The sequence below is a fragment of the Ursus americanus genome, chromosome 26 (assembly GCF_024610735.1).
Source record: "Ursus americanus isolate L20-20 chromosome 26, mUrsAme1.1.p, whole genome shotgun sequence".
In the NCBI taxonomy this organism is placed as follows: Eukaryota; Metazoa; Chordata; class Mammalia; order Carnivora; family Ursidae; genus Ursus; species Ursus americanus.
In genome coordinates this window covers 13243687-13268192 of record NC_142152.1, presented here as the reverse complement: position 1 = coordinate 13268192, position 24506 = coordinate 13243687, and the positions used below count along the sequence as shown (strand labels likewise).

Here is a 24506-nt window from a genome sequence, read left to right as displayed (position 1 = left end):
GGAAGAAGCAGGCTCCCAGTGGAGGAGCCTGATGCAGGGCTCGATCCCATAATGCTGGGATCACGCCCTGAGCCGAAGGCAGACGCCCAACAACTGAGCCACCCAGGCGCCCTGGCATTAATTTTTCTTTAAAGATTTGGTAAAAGTTACCAGTGAAACCATCTGGTGCTGTTTTTTCTTTGTTGGGAGATTTTTGATTACTGATTCAATTTCCCGACTAGTAATCAGTATGGTCAGATCTTCTATTTCATGTTTCAGTCTTGGTAGGTTGTTTGTTTCTAAGAATTTTTTCATTATCTCCTAGGTTGTCTACTTTGTTGGGTGTATAGTTGTTCTCGGCTTAATTTTTATCTCCTGGCTAAGAAAAAGGACTACAAACTCTGATCATAATTCTCACATTTGTGCAGCAGGATTCAGATATATGATCTTCCCAATCCTAAATGCTGCTATACAGTTGCTATCTCATCAAATGGTTCAATAAATGGCCATCCAACAACAACAACAAACACAGGAAAACTTGACACTTATGAAGACTGAAACAACTTCTTTAGATAGTTGATTTACTATTGTAATTCCTTAGTGAAGGTCTGTGTTGATTAATTGATCACACCCTCAGATGTCAGGCTGAAGACTGGCCATGAGGAGAACCTTGATACCTGAAACCACCTATAACCACACAACTTACTGTCTTATTAGCATAACGTTACTATCCCATTGTCTTTATTAACATGACTTCACTATTCCAGAAAACTTTCCATTACAAGGCAGAAGTTGTAAATAACTTATACTCACTCTAGAATCTTCTTAAATAGAAAGTATCAAAAGACAATTTACACACCAAGACTCTCAGAATCTCTTGCCTTGCTGTGTCCTTGATTCCTAGATGATTATATATGATCTCTATTTAATTTTAATTAAGCTCCATATTAAAAGATCTGCTTTAAATCAAACTTCAAAATCTCATAAACACCCTGAGTTTGCCTTTCCTTTTCTGAGAAAGTTTTAGTTGAGACTATTAACTTTATTGTAGTGGTATTTTCCCATACCATATATGATATAAAAATTTATAAGAAATATATATTTGGTCATTCAGACAAAATATATTTCTCAGATATATTTGGTCTTCATCCACAGTTCCTAAAAATACCTCAGAGCCTTAAGATGAAATGAGTATCTTATTATTAATGATGGTGACTTTTGGACCTCACCCAAGGGCAGGGGACTGACTGCCAGGAGGATCAACCATGTGATTGGAGGGTTGGAACTTTGAGTCCCACCCCTCAACCTCTGGGGAGGGAGAGGGCTTGCAGGTTGAATTAGCCAGTTGCCAATGACTTAGTGAATCATGACTATGTAATGAAGTCTCCATTAAAAACCCAAGAAGAAGAACTTTTTGGCCCTTCTTTTATGGAGAGCTTCCATGCTTGGGGAACCAGAATGCTTCTGGGTGCCACTGAGCCAGGCCCCAGGCTCCAGAAGAGCAGAAGCTCCTTTGTTCCAGGCCCTGCCCTGTGTTTCTCTTCATCCGGCTGTTGATTTGTGTCCTTTATCAGGTCTTTTAATAAATTGGTAAGTGAAAGTGTTTCCCTGAGTTCTGCAAGCCACTCTAGAAAATTAATAGAACCTAAGGAGGAGGTTGCTGGAACCTTTAACCTGTAGCTGGTTGGTCAGAGGCACAAGTAACAGCCTGGGGCTTGTGACTGGCATCTGAAGTGGAATATGGAAGGCAGTTTTGTAGGACTGAATCCTTAACCTGTGGACTCTGATGCTATTTCTGGGTAGATAGTGTCAGAATTGAGTTGAATTCTTGGACATTCTGCTGGTGTCTGAGAACTGCTTGGTGTTGTGTGTGTGGGGGACACCACCATCAAGTTTGAATTGGGCTGGGAACCCTAAAAGACCACAGGAAGAATAACTCAGGTTTATTATCAACAGGTTGTTTTGGTAATTTTTTTGAGGAGCCAAAGGAAAGTTATCTCTTACACTTAGAAAAACATTACCGAAGTTAATTCCTCCTTGGACAATTCCAGATGAACTCCAAGTTCTAAATTTTAGAAGTTAAGTATAACTCTTTTCCTTTCTCTAGGATCTATTGATGTTTTGTTTTGACAAATTTCCATATATGCTAAAAAATAAGTTGATTACAGGTATACCTTGTTTTATTGCATTTCACTTTATTGTGCTTTGCAGATATTGTGGGTTTTTTTTTAACAAACTGAAAATATATAGCAACTCTGCATCAATCGAGTCTATTAGCACCATTTTTCCAACAGCATTTGCTCACTTCATGTCTCTGTTTTACATTTTGGTAATTATTTCAATATTTCAAACTTTTTCATCATTATTATATTTGTTATGGTGATCTGTGATCAGTGATTGCAACTTGCTGAAAGCATAGAGGATGGTTAGCATTTTTTAGCAATAAAGTACTTTTTGATTAAGGTATATACATTCTTTTTTAGACATAAAGCTATTGCACACTTACTATGCTACAGTGTAGTATAAACATAACTTTTATATGCACTGGGAAACAAAAAAATACATTTGATTCACTTTATTGTGATGTTCACTTTATTGTGGTAGTCTGGGACCAACCCTGCATTATCTCCGAGGCATGCTTGTACAATTTTCTTTACCTTGGCTACATTTTGGAAATGTTTTCCTTAAGAATAGTTAATTCAGTAAATAAATGAAAAAACGATTAAAGAAGAAGGGACAGGATGGGTATACAAGAAGAATTAGTTATAGTTACCTTTCCTAGGGGGAATTCATAGAACATGTCACAGAGTAGCTCACACTTGAACTGAGTCTTGAAGTGTAAGTAAGAATTTTCTAGCTCAACATCACTCATCATCAGTGAAATACAAATCAAAACGATTATGAGATATCACTTCACACCTATTGGAATGGCTAAAATTAACAACACAAGAAACAACAGTGAGGATACGGAGAAAGGGGAACCCTCTTTCACTGTTGGGAATACAAACTGGTGCAGCCACACTGGAAAACAGTATGGAGCTTCCTCAAAAAGTTAAAAATAGAGCTACCCTATGGCCCCCCAATTGCCTTATTAGGTATTTAATCAAAGGATACAAAAATACTGATTCGAAGGGACACATGCACCCTGATGTTTATAGCAGCATTATCTACAATAGCTAAATTATGGAAAGAGCCCAAATGTCCATTGACTGATGAATGGATAAAGAATATGAATGGATAAAGAAAACACAATGGAATATTACTTAGCCATCAAAAAGAATGAAATCTTGCCTTTGCAATGACATGGATGGAGCTAGAGTGTAGTATGCTAAGTGAAATAAGTTAGTCAGAGAAAGACGATTATCATATGATCTCACTCATGTGTGGAATTTAAGAAACAAAACAGATGAAAATAGGAGAAGGAGAGGGGAGAGAGGGAGGCAAACCATAAGAAACTCTTAAGTAGAGAGAACAAACTGAGGGTTGATAGAGGGGAATTTGGTGGGGTACAGCCTAAATGGATGATGGGTCTTAAGGAGGGCATTTGTTGTGATGAGCACTGGGTGTTATATGTAAGTGATGAATCACTAAATTCTACTTCTGAAACCAATATTACCCTATGTTAACTAACTAGAATTTAAATAAGAACTTGAAACAAACATACAAACAAAAATGGTGTTTGTATATATACATGTATAAAATTGAGATGCTTAGGAAAAAAGGTCTGTGGCACCACAGACCAAACTGAAAATACTGGTTGCCTATAGTGGGAAGGGTGATATTCTGGGATGGGCAGATAAAGAGGAAATTTATACTTAGTCTCTATATTTCTGTATTATTTGGCTCTTCTATAAGAATTTGTTTATGCATCATTACAAAATAAAACATGTTTGAAAAGAAAAAAAAAAGAATTTTCTAGGAAAACAAGGGGAATAGATAATTTATACAGTGGGGGAAAGGGTCCAAAAGAATAGAGGCAGAACATAGCACTGAAAGAATGAGGAACTGTTAACAGGATCTACATGACTGCAACATTAATAGTTCATGGCAAAGGAAGAAACTAAGGGTGATTAAAGTAGACTAGATAAGCAATGAGATACTGAAGTTAAGAAGTTCGGAGGCAGAACAGCTCATGGTGATGAAAGAGTCCTTGGGTGTGGCTAGGGGCATGTGTATGAGTTATTAAAGTGGTGTCGAAAGGAAAGACCTTAAACTTACAGAGAGGCTACAATGTTGGATGGCTCTTGACATGGATCTAAATGGCTCTATGGACCATGCACATGACTATTTCATCATAAGAAAATACGATCAGGGAAACCTAGACAACTGTGATGTCCATCCAAAGTGGTTAACAGTCTACAAGCCAGTAAGAACATAACTGAAATGAAAGACAGTGCTAATAACACAAAGATCCATGATAAAGGTGTAAGAGGATTCAAAGAAATCTGTTGTCACTAAGAAATTATTTTTGTTCCTAATCATCATAATCACTATCAATGATCCATCATCATCTCAGGATTAACAATAAATGGAAATCATACAGTAATCATCACAAAATGTCATTTTTAAAGTTCACTTATCTGTATTGTTTTATTTTAGTGAATATTCTGTCATTACTCCCATGACTCAGGTTTCTCAATTTAGGTCTTAGTAAGGGATTACAGAATGTTACATCTCTGGGATTGAAGAACCTCCCTCAGATTCACATGTCTGTCAAATATTGCGGAAACTTACACTAGTATAGTTAAACATGTTTGTTTGAATTTACTTTTATACAACTCTAACGTAAAGATCCTGGGCACACAATTGCAGTGTGCTTGTCTACCAACTCAAGGTTTCAAGCTAACATAATAGATGCACAACACAGAAATAGGAAAAATTAACAGTAAAGAAAATAAAACAAATTTTTATCTCTTTGAAGTTCTCCAATTACTTTTGTGATTGTTAAGTAATACAGACATTCTACTGGAAATATAAATCATTCTATTTACTAAAACTCTCAGTGGTGTAAGTAAGACCCATTTAGTTATGGTCCACCTGTACTTCTTCTCCTGATAAAGATCAGGGAGAAGACAGGATGAGATCATTAATTTTAAGTGACAGATAACAATACTAAATTATTAGCATTTATATAGTACTTTTCTCTTAGGATCCTAAAACTTTTAAGGCAGGACCTTCAATGTTACATCATTTCAAGGATAGAGATAAGGAAAAGCTATTTACATTTCCTTTTTATAGGATAGAAAAATTAGTAATACACAAAGTTAGATGACTTCGAGTTAATGTTATTAGTGATCAAACAAAAAAAATTAAGGTTTTTTTTATCCTTCGTTCGTGGCACTATGTTCTGAAACATGCTGCTTATGCAGGTAGGATCTTTTAGGAATTCATATTTACAAAATGATTACGACTCCTCTCAGGAGTCACTTACTTTTTTTAAGTTAGATTCTTATAGTGGATTTATATTATTATTTTCAGTTAAGTCTGTTTTCAAATAATTTTTGGCAGTGGGCAATTAAAGAGGGTTCTCATTGTAGAATCATTGAGGAACTCATTACTACCCCAACTAGAAGTGCTATCAAAATTCTGCTGCCAGCTTCCAGAAACAACTGATGAGGAAAATATTCACTAATATATTGATACTAATATTTTTAGGAGGTGAAAGCCCTAACATTTATATTCTTTATATAAACTGTCCCCAATTGCTCTTCTTTGTTTCACCAAAACATTTTTAGCTCTTCTTCCTGTTGAACTACAAACTCTTAATTCAGTAGTCCATCTGAAATGATAAAATACTTACTCGCTCTGAGAATGTTCTCCTTGCTGCTGCACCTGGACTGGACCTGCAGAGAGAGCATAAACTCAGTAATTTAGGGCTCATAACATAGATAGCCAGATATGTATACATACTTAATGGGCAAGCTCCTGAGGTTTAGGAGCAAAGGCTTAATATATTCAGATATCATAACATGTTAGTAAAAATATATCACATTTGTTCCATATTTTCAAAATTTTTTTCTTACTGTAAAGAAAGAGTACACTTCTAGAAAAAAATTGGGGGTACAACATTATAAATGGGACAGAAGCAAAACCAAAGGCAATTTTTTATTGATGTGCATTGAAATTAGTACATGGAAAAAAATGTTACCACATATTCAGCTATGAATACAGACCCCTAATCCTAAGGCACTCTGATAGCTCTCAGCTAGACTAATAATGCAATTCAATAAAAGTTATAAGAAAATACTCCATTGTAGTAATTTTTAATTATACATGTTAAGGGGAAAAGAGAGAAATCCTCATATACAATATTTATGTGTGATTCCAATGACTTTTGTTATTTACTGATTAAAAATAATTGGTTATAAATAAAATATGGGCTATGAAAGATGCCTTTGTTGGAAATCAATAAAATTGAACCTATTTATTTACCAGTTCTTAGGTGTTTATAATAGAGTTTATCAATCAGAAATCTTTATGTTTTGATTCAAATAGTTTAGGTCAAAGTGGAACATTCTTTTAAATGTTTGTGTTGAATTCAAGAGCCACATTGGATGGCACTAACATTTGTTAATATCAGAGGAAATTGTACTTAAACTGCACACCTCTTCTTCCCATTCCACAGCAGCTTGCCCCAAATGGATATATATACACAACAAATTAATTTCTATTGCTTAACACAATCTACTATTGTAATGAAACAACTTATGAAAGGAATGTTGCAACTTAGGGTGGGTTATGGTTGTCCTTCCCTGAAAAGAACAATTGTTAATGTTTAAAGAAACAACAACAATAAAAAAAGTCACAAACATACACACAAGAAACACACACACACACACACACACACACACACACACACACCAAAAAAAGGGGAAAAATAATTCCAGGTGTTAAAGTTATTCTCTTTTGGCCCAGATTATTTAATTAGTTTAGAATACACTAGAATGAAGAAGCTCATCTGAAAGATCATATTCTTATATTCTTTAACTCAGAAGTTTTATTAAAAACAATTCTGGGCCAAATGGGAAAGGAAATTAATGACTACTTGAAACAAAAATACAGGAAGGAAGACATGAGAGTGAGAAAAAGAAAAAGAAAGAGAAGTTTGGGGAAGTAAGTCTAGACAATAGATAAGAAAGTATGGGCTTATAGAAAGGGACATTATGTAAATGCAAAATGTCCTGCTATTTCTTATTGAAAATTCATACTAAGAGGGTAAGAATCACTAACGAACTTGCTGCAAAATAAACAAGCAAGTTTGCATACCATGGAACGAAAACAGGTGTAACTAGACCACTAGAGCCTTAAAAGAGAAAAGAAACAAATACTAATAGACAAATTAATAGACAAGTTTAATAAAGAGATAAACTACATTTTAAAAAGCAGTTTAAGGAACACAAGAGAAAGCTAACAGAGAGAAAAATCTGGGAGAGAGAAGGAAAAAAAAGGGGGAAATGTTGAAAGACAAAAACAGAGTTCAAAGAAGTCAAATGGAAGTCAAGAAAGTCTTCAACAAGATGTAGAAACAGAAGGAGCCCAAACCCATAGCGCAAAGCAATGTTTGCGAATGGAAAGCAGCTCCTTTGATCAGTAATAGTTACTCTTAAGTCGTAGCCTCTATTCCTCCAGAGTTCATCTTTAAGCCCTTCCAATCTAGAGTGGAGCTAGTGTGTGGATAGAAACAAGAGATTTATAATGAACAGAGCATTTCAGATGAGTAGTTCAAATTGTCTCATCAAATGTTTCAACAGATTTATATAACATCTAAATGGAAATGGTGGTGAAGAACTAGCTAGCTTTACCAAAAAAAGTCAAACCAAACCAAAACAGCAATTAAAAAAACCCCTCCTCCTGCCTTAGGTCGCTTAAAAATTAAAAAATTTGTTCATAGCAAGAATTTAATAATGAAACCCAAAATCTTGCTTTGTGGTGCCTGAGTTTAGAATTATATATTTCATGGCTTTGGAAGAGAAATTTGGATGATAAAAAACAATTCAGTTCCCTGAACAAATTGCCAACAGCAGTATTACCAATGTTTTCTCATTTATATTACATTGGCTATTCGACCCAGATTTGAGGGAAATCACTTAAAATCAATGATTTCATGAACCTCTTTATTAGTGATCTTGAGTATATATAAAAAAACTGAAGAAAATAATTTTAAGACATTTAAAATATATATATACACAAGCAGCTGCCCCTCTTTCTTGTACCATGAAACTGGTCATCTTTATAATATTTACCTAATTTTATAAAATCCCAATATGAAGATTATACCTAACTCACAATGTAATGGGATTTACTTGAAAGAATAAAGTCAAGAAACAATTACTGTTCTTGTTCTCACACATATAGACTAGAAAGAAGGTAACACAGGTCTGTCCCAAGTTTTACGGTTTACTGTTTTTTGTTTTTTAAATCTTACCCTGGCTTTTTAGTCAATGGAAAAAAAAACAAACAAACAAGCAAAGGGAAGTCTGAAAAACAAAATGAAACTGAGATTCTGACTTAATCCCAAATTTGTAAGGGATTAAAAATGAAAGGTATGGTATTGGATTATCTATTACTTTATTTTTTTGATTATATTATTTTACTATAATTAACATCTAACTTTATGGTGTTAATAAGCCCCCTTTCAGCTGGAATTAAACTAAAATAATATGTAGAAACAGCATTATTATATTATAGTCAATGGAGGAAATGAAAAACACAAGAGACTTACTGAAAACATAGGTACTCATTTACTAATCAAGACTGCTTTCAGACATCAAATAATTCATTTAATTCATTTCAACATGTGTTTACATGTGTAATATAATTTTTGCTGATGATCACATTGTCCAGTAAGAAATCTTAAGCCATGAAACAGAAAACAAAAGAGGGGAGAGCATGTAATAAATGGTAAAGAAAAAAGTGAAAATGCTTTAAACAAAGCTGAAAAAATTTTTAACAAACAACCACAATCTTTAGATACAGTTAGAGAAGTGACTTACCTTATGCTTAGGTCAAAACAAGAATAGCACAGTGTTTAAAGTCAGCTCTTCATTATGCGAGGTACAATTGAAAGCCATAGGTTATAATAACATGAATTGCTACACAGAAATGAAGACTTTTTCAGCACAACATGAAAAGCTAACTCTTATGGGAGAACATTTCTACTTATGTTTAATGCAGCATGAAGAACAACTGAGGGTGTAAATATCAAAACACATGAATCTCACACCAGTAAGAGAGACAGTCCAATCTCTCAGGAACACAGAAGATTTAATCTGTGACCATAATCTGTGACACATAAGGGAAGGCACATCACTCTAACACTGAAAGATGCATGCATAATGTATAACCATCTACTGACAACTCTCCCCACCCCCTCCCACTCGTACACACACAAGTCCATTAAGATACAGGGAAAAAATGTAGTGCCAAGCTGTTATGAAGAAAGCAGGACACACGGAAGCGCAGCAGTGGTCACGTGATTTGAGAGGTGTTCTTCCCTTAAACCATCCCATCACCATGCTTATTGTAAAGAAGCCAGGAAAAGACCCCCTTCAATGCTGCAGTAGCTACGAGCCCCCAGCTTGAAGCTAATGTGTGGAATTTTGATCACCGTTCCCTGCGATGTCAGGGGCTCTCCAGTGGAAGCCAGATGTATAACACCAGTTAGTGGGGTACAATGTGTGAATAACAAACATCCTTTCCCTTCTGCTTTTTGCAGAAGTGAGGGAGGAGAGAAACAAATAAAATAAAGCCCATGTTAAGAATAGGTTCATAACAATATAAAGATGTATAAATATTAAAATGGAGATTATATTTGATTGCAGGTTAACACAACTCAGGTTTCATAAAAACTGCCTCTATTTTGCTGCTCACCAGGCTAATTTGTACTCTTTCTCCTTGCAAATATTAGGAATAAATCTATACTGAAAAATTCTGAGCACTTGGGTCAGATGGGGTCAAACAAGAACAAAAGAAGTCATCTTTGATGGACATAAAGAAAGCCCTCTCTTTCTATTTTTAGCATGATTGTACCCCCCAGCAGTCACATTTTAAATTAGAAATTAAGCTTCTGTATATCTGCTTACTTACTAATTTGAGAAATTCTATGGCAATGGTCTGGAAAGGCAATTTAATCTTAATCTTTTTACATTTAAAAAAAGAAACAAAAAAGACTACCTATTTAGAAATTGTTACTAAGTTTCCCATGTACTCTTCTCTACTGTCAAAAAAACCTTATTTTAACATGAATTGTTTCAGCTCATTAGAAAAAAAATTGCAACTTTGCTTTCCTATTATTCATGATAGTAGTTAACTTCATCTATTTTATTTTTTGGTTTATGTGTGGCATGCAATTTAGATTTTTAATTTTTGAAGATTATTATATCACCATTTTCTCTCCCTCATCCTATTTTTAGTAGGCCAGAATATCTTGACCTTCCCTTAGCATGTCTTTATTATTCTAGGCTCTAGGTCCTCCTTTAATCTCAGCTCCTCATGGGGAAAATAAAGATTGTTAAAGGGCTTGAGGGAGATAAGACATGTATCAGGGATTTTAAGCTATAAATGTAGAAACAAATGACAGTTGTGATTATGCTATGATCAGTGGAGGCACTGACAACTGTAAAATAACTGTAATCACACACTCTCTCATTGTAACTTCCACATCAGCTCAGAATGAAGGCAAATTCTTCCTTTTGACCCAAAGAAAGAAATAAAATCCATGTATAAGTTATAAGTTTTTCAAGATAGATTGACCAAAACTTTTTGGAAATGTCATAGCCATATAGCCATATGTACTGGTAGGAATGCGGGCCACATAATCTAAGGCATATAGATAGGTAAGTCTGAACTAGCTCCTCTAGAATTTTCCTTGTACTCTTGAGGAAGTTGTTTTAGACCTTAGACAAGCTGTTTCATCTGTCTGGTACCCTTTGTTTATTTTCTGATTCAAATACTACTTGTCTTTAAGATCCAGCTTAAACCGCACCAGCTGCAAAAACTATTCCCAAAGTTCCTCAATCAGAAATAATTTCTTCTTTCCCTAAACTTTTAATATATTTATTGAAACACAATTTACCTACCACAAAATTCACCCATCTTAAGAATATAGTTTGATGACTTTTAATAAATTCACATGGCTGCACAACCATCATTACAATCGAGTTTTAGGTTTACCTAAATTCGTAAAGCCTCTTTTTTTTTTTTTTAAAGATTTTATTTATTTATTTGACAGAGATCGAGACAGCCAGCGAAAGAGGGAACACAAGCAGGGGGAATGGGAGAGGAAGAAGCAGGCTCATAGCGGAGGAGCCTGATGTGGGGCTCGATCCCAGAACGCTGGGATCACGCCCTGAGCCGAAGGCACACGCCTAACGGCTGTGCCACCCAAGCGCCCCTAAATTCGTAAAGCCTCTTATCTGAACTTCTATTATAAGAGTTGTCACAGTTACTCATATTCCAGTTATTGATAAGGGTCCTGAAATATATTATAGGTTCTTGGAGGGAAAGGATCTGACTTTAATTCTCTTTACATTTCGTACTATGTCAAATATAGTTCTTTGTACAGAGTAAACTTTTGCTAATTCTGAATGTTTATTTTGTAATAATCATAGTTTTTTTCATAATCATGTTTTTTTCATCTCAGCAGATTAAAATTTATTTTTTATACTATAAGTATGATCATAGCCACTCCTGTACTATCTTAAAAATGACTTTTATTTGGGTGGGCTAATATTAAGAAATGTAATATAAAAAGCATGTGGATTATAGCTAAGACATACCTGAGCTCCTCACAGAATGATCTTAAGAATTTGGAAAACACATTACTATTTATATTACTTAAGGTTAGTCAAATAGTGACATTGGAGTCCAATAAAGGTTATTCTACACTAAAGCTTTCAGGTCAGGTTAAGCAGTTTCCTTATTTTCTAAGAGAACAAGATATTCTTTATCTCACATGGTCACATTACTAGAATGACAGAGATGATAGAGATTCTTGATGCAGCATGGCTCTTTTGACTTTAATTTTTCTACCCTATTAAACTCATTTAAGAGTGATTTATCTCTGAAAGAACAAACTTCTCTAAATATCATTTACTCATCAAAATAAAACTTAAAAGGATAGAGAAAAAGGACCTCATTGGCATTTACTTAGATTACTTGCCTCTTTAGCCTACCCAGAAACAGAAGGAAAGACAGTTTTGATTAAAACAATATTAAGTGAACAACTCTACAATCTCAGACTTTTAAATTCTATTTATCTTCTCAATTCTTATATAAAAAATGGAGAATGGTTTAGAAAAGCTCTTTTCCATAGTTCCATTCATTCATCACTTTATCTGGATAAATTAGGGTACAAGTATTTGGCTCATCTGATCATAATGATAATTCATTTGTGTTTAATCAGATTTATGTTATCACAACACATATTCAACTGAGGAACTCAGAGGTTTGGTTTATTTACGACATGAAAGGCAGCATGATAAAAAGAACGTCCTTTGGAGTCCAGTGGTATGGCTTTTGATACTGGTTTATCCTTTTCTTAGCTGTGTGACCTTAGACATGACATTTAACATCTTGGAGTTTTAATTTCCTTATCCATAAAATGAGGAAAATTAAGTAGGATACTGTCTGTGAAAGTAAAAACTATTATAAATAAAAAGAGCAATACAAATCTAAGTCATTATTATTATCCTTATTTAGATTTTTAGTCACCCACATTTACTTAGGTAGAGTCTGAGGTACAACGAGAACAAAGAATTTGCTCCAGATCATGCCATGAATCAGTGACAAATGACAGACTATAACCGCCAATTTCTAGACTAAAACTTCAACAAAAGGCTGAGTTAAGGTCTGAAGTTACCTCTGCAAGGATTAATCTAATGCTGTGTTGTATGATTTTAGTCAAGCTATTTCAATTCTATGGGACTTGAATCCCTCATTTGTAAAGTGATAATGTTTCCAGGGGTTTCAACTGAAGATGATGGAGCCCTTGAGAGAACGTGTGGATAAAAGTCAGGAGTCCATTCACTGGGATGGAGAAAAAAATGAAAATTTTTATATTCACCAACTTAAGTAAATTTTATTAATTTCTTTCATTATGAGCTTAGGTGATGAACCACATTAAAATGATAGAATCTATTGCTTCAGATTATTATGGATATCTTAAAATACTCTTCATATTCACCAAGATTTCAAATTAGAGTAGTCTAATGACTTGCTGCTAGATTTAGTTACTTAATGCATTTTAAAAGAGGCATTATCACACAATTTGTTTTTCATAGATATTTTGATAATGATTTTAAATTTAATTAGTTTTCTTTGTAATCCCACATATTTTATTTTATATGTTTAAAAATACTTTCCTGAAAAGAAGTCTGTAGGCTTTGCCAGATTCCCAAATGACTCCATAGGAGAAAAAAGGTTAAAAAACTCTGAAATAGACACTTTCCAAGCTTCCTTTTATCTCCAGGATTTTGCTGCTCTAAGAAATCTTTCCTACCTCCACGGGCTGCCCTTTATCAAATCATATATAAAAGAAGTTCTTCTTTTTTTGAGAAAATTATATAAAATTGGTCATGAAATTAACCAACTGCCCATTTAATAGACCACCTAAGAAACAAAAAAGAAATACGTTTATCAAAAAGTTAAAAGAGCTCAGGCTTATAAAAAATTTCTGCTTCACTTGCTCTTTTCCCATTGGTTCAGATATTTAATTAAATGGAATAATCATTAGAAGTCATCACATTTAAAACTCTCTAACAAAAGGTGAACTTCCATACACACACACACACACACCTATATATCCATAACTAATTATTGTTTGAAATCTTAGTCCTATGTTGATCACAGATAAGAGCAACAATGCTATTATCTATGTATAATGTAAGCTTTTTCAGGCACACAGACAATATTTGTAAGCAGTACAATTTTACAGTCTTTTCCAGAGGACTATTCTTGAATGTTTCCCCACTAATACATGAATTATTATTGCCTTAAATTCCACTGATTTTCTTAACTCTTAGGCAAATGTGAAGAATTCTTCTTTTGCAGTTTTGACTTCTTCCAAAGAAGCTGGAACTATAGCAGTTTACACAGTTGGTGTATGTGAATTATAATGAACACTGAAAATCAAAAGCCTATTTATGCTGCTTTATAGGTAACTTGTTGAGCTTCTCATTCTCAAAGAGATACAATGATATGTAGAACATAACTAAGGACAGAACTGGTTCTCATCATGACTCAAAGGGATACAAATTTGAATATCAATGGTGAATACTCTTAATGTATTATCCATAAAGCTTTAATTCTAAATTGAGTCATTTTCAATGATTTCTAGAAAATTTGTAAATCTCAGGCTGGTCTCCCTTTGGTACCAACAATATTTTTGAGTTGATGTTTGTTCTGAGAATTTTGATGTTGATCATGATAAATACAAGGAATATATATTACCTAATTATATACACATAACAAAGCTGAATAAAATAGTTTTTGACTTGTAGGGATTTCAGATTATTCTTGACAACATTTCCCAATCTTTAGATGAATATTTAACTACTTTACAGAGTAATTTATCTTCAATCTAGAGATGAGAAAGCAGGGGTTGTTATTGCCTTTAGTTATACACAGTAAAGTTGTAATGAAACTTAGCCCTCCTGACTTCCAAATTCATTTCTCTGTTTACCAGTAAATGACTGGTATTTTTCTAATTTACCAGTGGCAATCACTGCATTCCTAATCTGTCCTTGAATTTTCATGGCTTTTTGCTCTTGACTATTTCTCTTAGCAATAAGAACCACTCAAAATAGGCATGTGGATATAGGAGTGAAGGAAAACTGGTATGAAATGCAGTCTGGGGAGTAGCACTCCAGAACCAGACTGCCAGATTTGAATCTTGGCTCTACCATTATTAGTTGTATAAAACTGGGTAAGTTATAATCTCTTTTAGGTATCTGTTTTCTTATGTATAAAATGAGAATAACAGAAATACCTATTTCATTGGGTTGTTATGAAGAAACTGACCTAATACATGTGAAGTGTTTGATTTAGAAGAGTATCTGGTCCACAGTGAATGGTATATGAGCATTACCTATTACTATGTTTGTTGTTGTTACTTTTGTTTGGATGATACTCTGCATCTGTAACACAGAATGTTGACTAATTTCTTCTGTGATTTTGACAGCTCTAACAAGTAAGATTAGGTAAGTTTGTGAATAGAAAGTTAAAAAAGAAAACCTAAGTTTTATGAACTAGAGCCTAAAAGATGGATATAGTCAATAATATGAAACCCTGAATTATTGAGCATTTGTAATTATTATCATTTCCTGGCATTTCTGGAAGAATGTCACATTGGCTTTCATTAAACATAGAGTTTTAAGGTACTGAGTTTTTAACTAGATTTAATATTCTCTTCGGTTTTCATTTAAGGGTAGCAGAATATGCTATAGACAATGAAAACTCTTCCCTTCCTCTCTTGTAGGTTCTTTGGCTGGTCTAATAATTAAATTGGCATATGACATATTAACAGGAGAAAAACAAATTTAATTTTGTATGTACAGGAACCCCAGAGATATGAGGCTCAAAGAAGTGACCAAAGCATTCAGCTTTTATATCTTTTAGACAAAGAAACAAAAAAATCTGTGAAGAATTGACAAGACAAAGGAGTGTGGGCTGGGGGGGGGGGTAAATCAGTGAAGAAATAAGGTTTGTGTATGTAGTCTTCTTGGAGCTAAAATCCCTATCTCTGGTAGTAAGGATGTCTTCTCCCCTTCTGGTACAGGGAGGGTACCTTTCACACAGGAGATTTATTTCCTGCTTTCTGGGGAGTGTCCTTCTTGAACTGGCTGTTTCTTAAGTAACTTTAACTGAAAATAATCAATATGTCATATTTTGGGGGTGGCACATAAGGGGAGTAGAATACGCCACCCCAAAATATGCCTTTTTGGCATAAAGATTATTTTAGCTGATTATTTTGAGAGACAGTAGACACAGAAGTTCTGAAAACAGAGTAGAAGTTATCATTTGGTAAAGGAAACTTACATTTAGAAAAGAAATCTCCATTTATAAGGGTATCTCCCTCTCTGCACCTAGAAAAGGATGATCTAAATCACAAGAAAATGCTATCAATGGAAAAGGCATGGATTTAAATCTGTCTAATAAACCTTACTCTTGTTTACTGTTTTTTTCTGATAACCTCCCCATAACTGGCCTCTCTGCCTCCACTTTATTTTGTCTTTAGCTAAACACGGTATTTAAGCTGGTGGTTCAGGCTATCTTGGGGAGTTACTCCCAAATATACATGAGGTATACATGTTAATAAACTTGTTTGTTTTTCTCTTGTTAATCTGTCGTTTGTTATAGACGGTCACAGCCAAGAACTCAGAAAGGTAGATGGAAAATTATTTTCCTTCCTTACGCATTTTTCCCCTACACATTCTTAAATGTCATGTCATATCACTTATTTGTTCATTAAAAAAACCCCCAAACTCCTGCTTCTACTGAGTATAATACACCATAAGAGTGTGGCTACATAGTTTTCCTTTCTAAATCAAAGTATGTTATACTGCAGTTTTTATTTTTCTAAATGCCTGGCTAGCATTCATATGGCACATAGAAAAATGTACAAAGGCAAAGACATTTTCTACACCGTATTAGTAAAGTAGCAATGATTTAGAAAATGTTTAGGATACTCCTTTGAGGACTGGAGATAAGAACTAAATTTTCTAAAGCCTTATATTGCAACTCTGTGTGGTACATATTATGTTAACCAAGCCTCTTATGATATAACCAAGTAAACAGTTTACAGATATAGTTTGTTTACATTACATATGTCCTTTCCATTTTCTCTGAATTCTCAAGTTTTGCATGTCTGGACTAAATCAAATGGAAAAGCAGCAAATCCATTGCCATTAAAATGGAACTTTTAGCTTATAAAGAAGGAATAACTGCGTTAAAAGTTAATTTTTTTTTTAAGATTTTATTTACCCATTTGTCAGAGAGAGAGAGAGAGAGAGAGCACACAAGCAGGGGGAGTGGCAGGCAGAGGGAGAAGCAGGTTCCCCACTGAGCAAGGAACCCGATGTGGGACTTGATCCCAGGATCCTGGGATCACAACCTGAGGCAAAGGCAGATGCTAACCGACTGAGCCACCCAGGTGTCCCAAAAGTTAATTAAAAAAAAACAAACATATAAATTCATGACTTTTGTACAAATATAAAATGAACATATGTCAAAGATTTTATTTAAGTGTTAATAAGAGGACCAGAAAAATGTTCCAATTGGTCCAAAAAAGAATTAAAAAAAACCATATACATGGACCATCAGGAATGTTGAAATGAACTTTCAGAATAGTTGAACAAAAATCAGTTGCATCTCCAAATAGACACAATGTGCATTTCTATGGATTAGGATCATTTACATTACTATTCACATACTACAATTTAGTGTTGTACAACAGCTCAGACAATGAAAGAGGAGATGGTCCAGAGGGTGCCCTAGACAAGACAGCCAAAAATCATTTTCGTCTATTCAAAGTCTTTCACAGTTTTACCTGAGAACTTTATGGCCTCGGAATGCCTATTAATAGAATTTGTCTGTTAATTGAATTCTGGTTTATTTTTGAGAGTTTGTCTCCTAGTGCATACCTTTGGTTTCTAAGATTGTATGAAATACCAACTGTAGTCACTTTAATATTAATATAGTTTACCATATTAGATATGGAATACATTTATATGAAATATACATTGTATCTTTTAAAAATCTGACCTAAAATATAATTTCCAAGGTTTAATACACAAAAAATTTTCATAGTTTCTTTTACCCAAATCTAGTGAAAACTCAGTTTGAATATAAACTTTATTTTGTCAAGATTCAGTCATGAAAAATTCCTACAGGAAAGAGAACAACCTATTACAATCAAAGAAATGCAAGATAATGTAAAAATTATATAAGATAAATATATTGACCATGTATTACTATGTAACAAAGCTAAAATATAGTATGCATATTTTCTGAATGAAGCTTCCTTTTAGACTTTTATTTTATTTATTTATTTAGTTAGTTTTATAGTAATTTTTTTTATTATATTATGTTAGTCACCATACAGTACATCCCTGGTTTTTGATGTAAAGTTCCATGATTCATTAGTTGCATATAACACCCAGTGCACCATGCAATACGTGCCCTCCTTAGACTTTTTTTTTTTAAATAGAAAAAGCTAAAAAATCATGTGTAAGAAAAAGCCTGAAGAAGAAGGGATATTCTTTCTTAGAATATTGTTAAATTTAGGTTTATCAGTAGTTTGAGTTGTTTCAGTCCACTTTAATTACCTTGCAAAATTTGCATTTTCTCTATATACATTACTGGTTCTATTCCCTCATACTAGTGTAAGCTCATATTTATATTATTTATATAACTCACTCTCAGAATGAAGAGGATAGGTAAGATTATATTAGATGTGTGCAAATTTTTATCTCAACGTAGGCCTGATAGCTGTAGGTCCAAGAACATGTGCTAATTTGATATGCTAAAGCTAGAGACTTGTACATGCAATGACTCCTTCTTTAAGCAGACAAAAAACAGCTACATTATCTTGGCTAAATTTCTTTAACTTTTTAAGCATTAGTTTCCACACATGCAAGAATCAGGGTAATGGTAATTATTTACTGAAAAAATACGTCTTGAGCATACACCCAATGCCAGTGCAGGGGTTAAAACCTAAGTAAGACTGACAGGGACCTTGCTACCATGGAGCTTACATTCTAATAGGAGTAGACAGATAATAAGCACTTAAGCTAATATGTAAGTAAGAGCGTTTCAGCTAGTAATAAATGCTTATAAAGAAAATAAAAGATAGTAATGAGATAAAAAGTGATTAGCAATAGGGTATAACTATTTTAGATAGAGTGGACAAGGAAGAATTCTCTGAATAGGTATCATTTGAGTTAAGATCTGAGACACCTAGAGGAAGATCGATGAGAACTTTCCAGACTGAGGGAATAGCTGGTAGTACGCAAAGGCTCATGCTTTGTTGAGTTTCCACGTCATAGGATTGTTTTGAAAATTAAATAAACGAATGCAGGTAGAACATTTGATCTATACCTGACATTTAATAATGTCTGATGATAATAACAGGGGTGAGAATGATAATAATAGAGGACAGAATGATAATGGCTATGATGATTATGATATCAACTGTCAAAAGTCAAGTACTGCAACTGCTCTCCTCAATCCTTCTTAGTCTGGAAACTGTTTGCAACCTCTTTCAGACCAAAGAAAAGTGTTGTAATTTGTCAGAAGGGCCAAATATTGGTAATAAAAAGAGACATAGTAGGTGTTCAGACTTAGGTTTCCAGCTAAGTAGGACATAAAAAATGTGTTTTGAAAATAATTTGGTATTTCATAAAAATCAATGAAGGAGCTCTGACAAAAGAGAATACTTTAATGTTTATTGAAGTTTTACTGTAAATTTCTGCATAAAAGCTCTTGTGATACTGTATTATTAATTTGTGATAGCTACTGTACTTGTTAGTATTCTCCAGGAAGTGGATCTATACTTAAATAGAAGTGTTGAGGCATTTTCAAAGTTTATATAACATACAGGGAAACTAGTGAAAGCTGAGTAATAAAGAATATCTATGCTGTTAATCATCAATCATCAATACCCATGTCCAAATCACATTAAGCTTCATTTGGAACAGAACAATGTTATTAATGATGCCCAGGGGTGTTTTGGTTGTGTTAGTGCTTTTGTTACTTTTGCATTCCTGTTTTATTCCTTTTGATTTCCTATGTATTTTAGTATAAATCTATGGTATTATGGCTTGGTTGGGGTAAGTTAAGAGCAGTTTTTGAGATATATTGCTTACTTCTGGCCAGTTTATTTTATTGCTGTCTCAACACAATAAACAGGAAAATGATCATATATATTTGTGTGTATGTGTATAGCATACACATTTACACATATATGTACATATACACATATACTTAGTATATACATAGCTTATTAAAGGAGTTCAAACAAATATCCTCAAAGTGTGCCAAATAAGCATGTGGACTATTTTGAGCTGAAGGCAATCAAGATCCAGTGGGCTCAAGAGAAACCCCTGCCCCTCCCTTAACTACCTAGAAGAATTTAAATTGGGGGTCCTTCCCAGAATGAGAGTTTTTACCACACATAAATTTTATATTAGTGACCTATCTGTACAGCAGGGCAAACATAGAATTATCAAACATCTCCTCCTCTTATTGCCCTGTGAATTGCCTTCCTTCCTTTTGAAGCCCAAATCCCTATCCCATTTCTTAGCTTAGAATGGCATAAATACCTCATTTTACCTGTCTTTGAACCTCTCATGTATGTGAAATTTTCTTATGTACAAAATTAAAATTTTCTCTTCTTAATCTGTCTCATGTCAATTTAATTCTTAGACCAGCCAAAAGAACCTTTGAAGGGTAAAGGAAAATTCTTCCTCTCCAACAATATATAACATATCATATGTGTATGTGTGTATTTTATTTCCACTAGCACATACCAAAAATCACTGAAATGCTACTAAACCAGTGTTACTTTAAAAATAAATATAAGCAGGAATATATCAGGTTGTCACAGGAGCAAAAGGGATCCTGAGAAATACAGCACCATTCAAATGCAGGGTTAGTATATGCCATATATATGCAATGAATATATATCTAATTTTCTATCATATAATGTATTGCTCTTATATAATGAAAATTCTATGCAAAGGGAACTTGAACTTTGTCATAATTCCTTAATTATTAAAAACATATTAAAAGATCTAAAGAAACTACAATAAAACATGAACATTTGTTAAATCTAGGTGATCAGTGTATGGGTGTTTGTTATTTATTCTTTATTGTATATTTCATTCAAAAATGAGAACTGTAAAAAAAAAAAGATAAAAGGGAACTGATTCACCAAAGGACATTTACATGAAGCTGCCAATACCCATAAACCTTTTAGCACAGATTTCTCAAATTTGGAATTTGGGATCATCTGGATACTCTTTTGCCCTCTTGTCTAAGAACAAACACAACGCCAATGTCTACAAGTCATATATTTTTCATTGTTTTTTCCTTCACTGTGTATTAATTGAGAATGTTGTTAAATTGTAACCACTGCCTGACAGGTTCATCATTAAACAATTTACTCCCTCTATGCTTCACAGCGTTGCTTCAGGTCGCTTTGCTGTGTCCTGCATTGCTCGGGTGTTAAATGAGGAATACGATGACTCTGCAGAAACTAATTCACCAGAGCTTTCCAACTCTTAAATTTCTTTTTTTTTTTTAAAGATTTTTTGTTTATTTATTCGACAGAGATAGAGACAGCCAGCGAGAGAGGGAACACAAGCAGGGGGAGTGGGAGAGGAAGAAGCAGGCTCATAGTGGAGGAGCCTGATGTGGGGCTCGATCCCATAACGCCGGGATCACGCCCTGAGCTGAAGGCAGACGCTTAACCGCTGTGCCACCCAGGTGCCCCCCAACTCTTAAATTTCTTATACACTAGCTATTCTTAAATATTTTCCACATAGGGAATCCTTTGGTGATAATTATTCTTTCTATATATGCTTCTTTATTCTTTATTTATTCTATATCCTCTAAGGAAACTCCTACTTTCTCCTCTCTTTAATTCACTTTCCCTATTATTTCTGTTAAGTTTTAACAATTAACATGCGGGAGTTCAAGAGTGATTTTTTTCTCTTTGCTTATCTATATTCTTCACAGAATACGTGAAAAACAAAAGTTATTTAAAATGAAAGAAAAATAGAAACTGCTGAAAATGATGGACATTTGATTTTTTAAAAATTTAGTATAACATAGACCATTACATTTTTTGTTAAAACCAGTCTCATTCAATTTTTGATGGATTTATTTTGAACCATCAACACATCCTTCCTCAGTCTTTCCCCTGCATACATATCTGTATTAAAATATTTAGGATAAGTTTATAGTCTATAATGAGAGAACAGCTGTGAAGTTAACTGGCTTTACAAGTCTGTAACCCTGGATTCATTAGTATTATGTTTTAACTCAACTAAGGTGAAAAAGGCACATACATTCTTTTTTATAAATAGTCTTTTCATAGACTCACTGTATAACTTAGAAATTTTACAGGTAGAAATATTATACCTAGTTCATTTATCCTAGTTTCCTCTAGATTCTCTCTCCCATATTCCTGTGAGTTAGGTTGGCTTAGAATTTAGGCACAGTATATGGCTGGGTTGCCACAGTCCAACACTAAAGCAGCTATGCTCATCCCATTTTGTTCCTTTACAGCAAGCTGAGATATACTTACTCATTTTAACAGCAATTATTAAGGTTAATACTCTTTCCTCAGTGGCTGAGATGGGTTGGGTTATTATTCATTGAAAAAGGAAAGGAAAACAAGAAACTACTAGAGATAAAGAAGACAGGTAGTTTCTGTAAAAACACACATGCACACACTCACATACACACACACACACACACACACACACACACACAAGGAAAGGGAAAAGAAGCACAGAAAAAGTGAACTGTAGGGAACTGCAGTAAGAAAGTGGGTGAATGGAAATGAGGTAATAAATAACAAAATGGGGATTCTTATATTCTCTTCACATTTCTTACTTTAACTTTTAAAACACATGGCAGACCTTAAAAACACCAATATCATTTTTGATCTGAAAAGTCAATAGGCCATACTCAAAATGCAGCTTACAAAATTTTAAAAGGTGTGTGTGTATGTAAGAGAAAAGACAGAATCACATCATGACTAATCTTAAGAGCAGCAGCAAAATTTCCCTTTGTGGATGGGATGTTTAAAAGGAAGCCAAAGTGATTTCAAACATAACTTAAAGCAATGACAGTATGACTGCATCTACCAGAATAAATGACTTAGTAAAACAAAGTCCAACTAGATAATTCTAGCTGGGGAATGTTTCAGACCAAAGCCTTTGAAATAGAGTTCAGTTATATCTGAAAGTTAATCAACTGCAAGTTAACTGTCAATTAATTACAAGTGAAAGGGTAATGATAGAGATGGATTGAAGAGTGGTACTTACATGCCCAAGAACACTTTAGAAATGCTACTATTACTGACATGTAATAATGAGAATGGCTACAGAGACCCTTGCTATATGGTGGCAGTTGAGGTTGAATGAATGACCCAAGATTATTTTGACTTGTCCTTTAACTCTTTTTTTTTTAAACCAAATTATTTTTTTTTAAATTTTATTTATTTATTTGACAGAGATAGAGACAGCCAGCGAGAGAGGGAACACAAGCAGGGGGAGTGGGAGAGGAAGAAGCAGGCTCATAGCAGAGAAGCCTGATGTGGGGCTCGATCCCATAACGCCGGGATCACGCCCTGAGCCGAAGGCAGATGCTTAACCGCTGTGCCACCCAGGCACCCCTGTCCTTTAACTCTTGAACTGTGTAACACGGCTCTAAAACATATGACTTGGGGGAGATTACAGATAAACTTGCTATGTATAAAGGGAAATGAGCTAAAGGAGGCCATTTACATGCTTCTGAGCTTCTGCTCATACACCACTTTTTGTTTGTTTAAACTTCATTAACCTACATATCAAAGGTTGGAGTAATTGATAGCTGTCTGGTTCAATTACTGTACTAACGTTAATTTTCATTGGGAACATCCTGATATAAATTAAGTAAAACTTAATAATTTATGCCCACAAAAATGATTTAGGAATATAAAGATTAAACGTTCAATTTCAGGACCAAACAATTTGCTTGTTTCCACATTTTTGAGATGAAACTGTAATGTGAAAGTAAAAAAGAAAAAAAAATTCCCATTTGGAAAAATAGCATCCAGTTTAATTTATTTTCCAGTAAGTAAAACATGCATATATGAAACGAGATAATGCTTAATGCAACTAATGAAGGGTGCTGATCACTTGATCATTAAACCAATGCTCCCATTTAAAATATTAAAGGTGGCTATAAAGTTTGTTTTAAAAAGTTTGGAATTGTCTTGGATATGACGAAATTAAGTCATGTTTGATATATTTAAGGCTGGATGATTAGGCTATGAAATCTGATGGCAAGACAATTAAAATCAGTCTTACTTGGACCCAAAGTATTTTAGACTCAGCCAAATATTTGAGATTGAAGATTGACTCAATATTTCCTCATTAACAACCTCTTGCAGGGTCCAATGGCGTCTTTTTTTCTTTTTTCTCCTCTTTTCTACTCTCCCACTCATGTGTGTCCTTTGAAGGGATGCCTTTCTCCATTACTGAGAAGTACCTGTGACTAATTTAGCAAAATCTGACTGCAGAAGACCATTTTCTGCCTCAGTTCCCACTTTTATTACTGAGGAATTCCCTTCTCTGTCAAGCACTGCACAGAAGTTCGTCATTAATTACTGCAGCTTCAATACTGCATTAAAAGGGCTAGACTGCTATAAGTTTTCTTTTAGTGCAGATATACACAGCAGCCTTCTCAAAGAGCCATGCATTAGTCCATCCATGCTTCTTAACAAGAACACTTAGGCATGGTAGCCCAAACAGAATTAG

The 24506-nt window shown here is 34.1% G+C and overlaps 1 protein-coding gene across 18 annotated transcripts in view; it reads right to left on the bottom strand.

The window, feature by feature from the left end:
* Window positions 1-24506, bottom strand: part of GPHN (gephyrin) — a 603483-nt gene that overhangs the window by 141786 nt on the left and 437191 nt on the right. For all 18 annotated transcript variants that reach the window (XM_087856022.1, XM_087856023.1, XM_087856025.1 and 15 more), the window contains one exon: window positions 5780-5822. In XM_087856022.1, coding sequence (XP_087712148.1) covers window positions 5780-5822 — 43 coding nt within the window. The remainder of the gene's footprint in view (window positions 1-5779; window positions 5823-24506) is intronic.